The following is a 5,620-nucleotide window of genomic DNA, read 5'->3' on the forward strand; positions in this document are numbered from 1 at the left end:
TTTATTAGTTGATTTAATCTTTATTACGTTATATGGCTAATAAATTGTTGAAGGTTAGGACAATGTTCGAGAGTACTGAATTTTTAAATTAAATATGTATAAGAATATTAATGGTAAATTATTAAAATAAAAGATAAATATATATGAATTTTTTTATTTTTAATTATTTTGGAGCATATTTATTAGTTGATTTAATCTTTATTACGTTATATGGCTAATAAATTGTTGAAGGTTAGGACAATGTTTGAGAGTATTGAATTTTTAAATTAAATATGTATAAGAATATTAATGGTAAATTATTAAAATAAAAGATAAATATATATGAATTTTTTTATTTTTAATTATTTTGGAGCATATTTATTAGTTGATTTAATCTTTATTACGTTATATGGCTAATAAATTGTTGAAGGTTAGGACAATGTTCGAGAGTACTGAATTTTTAAATTAAATATGTATAAGAATATTAATGGTAAATTATTAAAATAAAAGATAAATATATATGAATTTTTTATTTTTAATTATTTTGAAGCATATTTATTAGTTGATTTAATCTTTATTACGTTATATGGCTAATAAATTGTTGAAGGTTAGGACAATGTTTGAGAGTACTGAATTTTTAAATTAAATATGTATAAGAATATTAATGGTAAATTATTAAAATAAAAGATAAATATATGAATTTTTTTATTTTTAATTATTTTGGAGCATATTTATTAGTTGATTTAATCTTTATTACGTTATATGGCTAATAAATTGTTGAAGGTTAGGACAATGTTTGAGAGTACTGAATTTTTAAATTAAATATGTATAAGAATATTAATGGTAAATTATTAAAATAAAAGATAATAAATTAATTATTTAAATTTAAGAAAGTTTATTGTAATAAATTTTAAATTTTTAAATGAATAATAATTACAAAAGAGAGAGAGGGTTGTAAAAGTATTCATTTAAGTTCGTTTAAAATTTAATGGTTTAAATTATTTTTAAATTTTTATTTATAGAAGAGAGGGCTATAAATAAAAATTTATAATATATATATATGAATATTAAATATAATTTAATTATAATTTTATATTATATTTGATGTAATTATGCATATTAAATTTTGATTTTAAAAGAATTAGTTAATTTAATAATATAAATAAATTTTATGATGATTTATTAATTAATTATATTTTAATATTTATATAAAATAATTTGATATTAAATATATATATATAATTTAATAATTAAATTTAATATATTTAATGAAAGTTAAATTTAGATAAAAATTTAAATAAAGATTAATTTAGTGCCAGCAATAGCGGTTAAACTTAATTTATAAATTAATTTTATTAATTAATATGTATTTATTATAAATTTATAATTTAATTAAATTTATAAATTTTAGGTGAAATTTAATTTAAAAATATATTAAATTTTTTTTATTTATTAAAATAATAAAATAAATTAATAAACTAGGATTAGATACCCTATTATATAAGATAATAGAATTAATTTACTAATAAATGTAAAATCATTAAAATTAAATTATATGGCGGCTTTTCATTCTTATTAGAGAAACTTGTAGTTTAATTTGATAGTCCACGATAAGATTTACTTAAATTATTTATATTTATATATTGTTGTATATTTTTATATAAAATTATTTAAAATAAATATTTAATTTAGAATAATTAATCAAATCAAAATGTAGTATATTTAAGGATTTATGAGTTATAATAAATTATATTTTTGAATAATTAATTTTAATATTAGTTTGAAAGAGGATTTAAAAGTAAATTTAATAAATTAATTAAATTGAAATTAGTTTTGAAAAGTGTACAAATTGCCCGTCAATTTCATTAAAATGGAATAAGTCGTAACATAGTAAAAGTATTGGAAAATGTTTTTAGTTAAAATTTTAGTTTAATATAAAATATTTCATTTACAATGAAAAGTTTAATTAATTTATAAAATTAAAATTTTATTTAATAAAATAAATTTTAAATTTTAGATTTTATTTTAATTAATTATATTATTTAAAGTTTTATAAATATTTTTTATTTTAGTAAAAATTTTGAATCAATTATTTTATTAATAGATTAAGTAATGTAAATGAATTTTATTAAAATTAAATAAGTAAAATATAATTTGTACCTTTTGTATCAGGGTTAATTAATATAATTTAATAATTTTAATATTCTCGAAAAAAAAAGAGTTAAATATATAAATATATTATTATAATAAAAATAATTTAAATATATATTTAGAAATTATATGTTATTCGAATTTTTTTATATCTAGTTTTTTTTGAAATAAATTTAATTTATATATAATTATTATAAGAAATTTATTTTAAAAATTTTTTTATATTTTTATATAAAAAATTTAAGGGATAATCTTTAAATTTAAATATATAATAATTTTAATTTTATTATTATTTTAATTATATTAGTTTAAAAATAACTTTTATTAATAAATATTTAATAATTTAATTTTTTATTTTAAAAATTTATTTATAAATTTAATATTAGTATTTAATATATTTTTATTAGAAAAAAATAATTTTTAATTTATTTAAATTAATTATAATGATTAAATTAGTAATATTTTTGTAATAATTAATAAATATTTAATATATATATATAAGGAATTAGGCAAATTTAATATATCCACCTGTTTATCAAAAACATCGCTTATTGAAAATAATTTTAAGTCGATCTGCCCAATGATTTTAATTAAATGGCTGCAGTATAATTAACTGTACAAAGGTAGCATAATCAATTGTTTTTTAATTGAAAACTAGAATGAAAGAATTAATGAGATATATACTGTCTCATATATATTTAATGAATTTAAATTTTTAGTAAAAATGCTTAAATAATTTTATGGGACGATAAGACCCTATAGAATTTTATATTAATATTTAATTAATTATTTAATAAAAATATTAATATTTAATTGGGAGGATTGATAAATTTAAAAAACTTTATATTAAAAATAAACTTTGATTTTAGAATCTATTTTTGATCTTTTATTATAAATCAAAAGAATAAATTACCTTAGGGATAACAGCGTTATATCTTTTTAAAGATCATATTAATAAAGATGTTTGCGACCTCGATGTTGAATTAAGATAAATTTTAAATGGAGAAGTTTAAAAATTAAGTCTGTTCGACTTTTAAAATCTTACATGATTTGAGTTCAAATCGACGTAAGTCAGATTGGTTTCTATCTATAAAATTTAATAAATTATTTGTACGAAAGGACTATAATTTATAATTAAATTATTATAAATTAACTAATAAATATTTAATTAATTATATTAGCATATTAGTGCATTAAATTTAGAATTTAATTAAATTATAGAAAAATTATAATATATAATAATTATAATAATTATAAATTATTTAATTTTTATTTTAATAATTTTAATTAGAGTAGCTTTTTTAACTTTATTTGAACGTAAAATATTAAGATATATACAATTACGAAAAGGACCTAATAAAGTAGGATTTAAAGGACTTTTACAACCTTTTAGAGATGCATTAAAATTATTAATAAAAGAATTTTTTTTTCTTAATTTTATAAATTCATATCTTATTAGTCCAATAATTATATTTTTTTTATCAATAATATTATGATTAAGATATCCTTGAATTAATAAATTTTATTATATAGATAATAGAATTATTTATTTAATATTAATTTTAAGATTAATAGTTTATCCAATTATATTAATTGGTTGAGTTTCTTTATGTAATTATTCAATTTTAGGTTCATTACGGGCAATTTCTCAAATGATTTCTTTTGAAATTTTATTATTTTTAATATTTTTTATATTAATAATAATAATTGAAAGATATTCTTTAAATAGATTTATCAATTTTCAATTAAATATAAAATTTATAATTTTAATATATCCTTTATATATTATTTTTTTTATTAGAATACTAATTGATTTAAATCGAGTTCCATTTGATTTAATTGAAGGAGAATCTGAATTAGTTTCAGGATTTAATATTGAATATTTTAGAAGATTATTTGTTTTAATTTTTTTATCTGAATATATAAATATTATATTTATAAGTATATTAATAACTATTATATTTTATGGGTTAATAAATTGATCAATTAATTTTATTTTTATATATTTAATTCATATAATTATTTTAATTATAATTCGTGGGGTTTTGCCTCGAATCCGATATGACAAGTTAATAAATATATGTTGAATTGAATTATTAGTTTTAATTTTATTTTATTCATTTTATATTTATTTGATTAAAGAATTATTTTTAATAATTTAATATTTTTAAAGTTAATAGAAAATTTTATTTCTATATTTATGTTTTCAAAACATATACTATTCAAGTTCATTAACTAATAAAATTTAAATATAATTATTATTTTTTAATAATAAATCTCAAATATTATTAATATAAAATGAAAGAATTAAATAAAAAAAATATATAAAAGTAAAAATTTGATTTAAATTTATATATGGATATTCAATTATTTGTCTTCCTAATCAAGTTAATATAATAAAAATATTAATAAATCATCAATATATAATTTTATTTATAAAATAAAATTTATTATTTTTTAAATTATTTAAATTAATTAATGGAATTAAATATAGAATAAAAATTGAAAAAAATAATATAATTACTCCTCCTAATTTATTAGGAATAACTCGTAAAATTGAATATGCAAATAAAAAATATCATTCTGGTTTAATATGAACTGGGGTAATTATTGGATTTGCTATTTTAAAATTATCTGGATCTCCTAATATATATGGAAATTGAAGATTAATAATTATAAATAATATAAATACTAAAATAATTGTAATTATATCTTTAATTGTAAAATATGGATGAAAATTAATTTTATAAATATTTATTTTAGAATGAATAGGATTTGAAGATCCTGTAATATGTAAAATTATTAAATGAATAAAAACTATTAAAAGAATAATAAATGGTAAAATAAAATGAAATGAATAAAATCGATTTAATGTATCATTATTAATTGAAAATCCTCCTCAGATTCATTCAACTATAAATTGCCCAATATAAGGAATTGCTGAAATTAAATTTGTAATTACTATTGCTCCTCAAAATGATATTTGACCTCATGGAAGAACATATCCTAAAAATGCAGTTGCTATTGATAAAAATAAAATTGATACACCAATTATTCAAACTTGTAATAATTTAAATGAATAATAAAATATATTTCGTGCAATATGTAAATATATAATTAAAAAATAAAATGAAGCACCATTTATATGAATTAAACGAATTAATCAACCTGAATTTATATCTTTTATAATGTTAGAAATTCTGTAAAATGCAATATTGATATTTGGACAATAATGTATAGAAAGAAATAATCCTGAAATAATTTGAATTATTAGAAATATTCCTAAAATCGATCCAAAATTTCAAAAATAATTAATATTAATTGGTGTTGGTAAATTAATAAATGATATTGGTAAATTTATTAAATTTATTTTATAAATTATTGGAATTATTTTTTTCATTTTTTTGTTCGTAAATTTTTATTTTCAATAAAACAAATTTTTGTTATAATAAATAATATAATAATTAAAAAAATAATAAATATTAATAAA

The 5,620-nt window shown here is 14.5% G+C and overlaps 1 protein-coding gene and 1 pseudogene across 1 annotated transcript; one reads left to right on the plus strand and one right to left on the minus strand.

Annotated features, from left to right (window-relative positions):
- Positions 1-3,362: 3,362 nt before the first annotated feature.
- Positions 3,363-5,218, plus strand: LOC139997786 (NADH-ubiquinone oxidoreductase chain 1-like; the record flags this gene model as incomplete). The annotated part of the gene is given in 1 exon segment (XM_072021725.1): positions 3,363-5,218. A coding segment is annotated over 1 exon segment (930 nt), but the record flags the coding sequence as incomplete, so codon positions are not given.
- On the minus strand, positions 4,373-5,598 carry LOC139997785 (cytochrome b-like; annotated as a pseudogene).
- Between the last annotated feature and the right edge of the window lie 22 nt (positions 5,599-5,620).

This window comes from Bombus fervidus, unplaced genomic scaffold (genome assembly GCF_041682495.2).
Source record: "Bombus fervidus isolate BK054 unplaced genomic scaffold, iyBomFerv1 scaffold0183, whole genome shotgun sequence".
Classification (NCBI taxonomy): domain Eukaryota; kingdom Metazoa; phylum Arthropoda; class Insecta; order Hymenoptera; family Apidae; genus Bombus; species Bombus fervidus.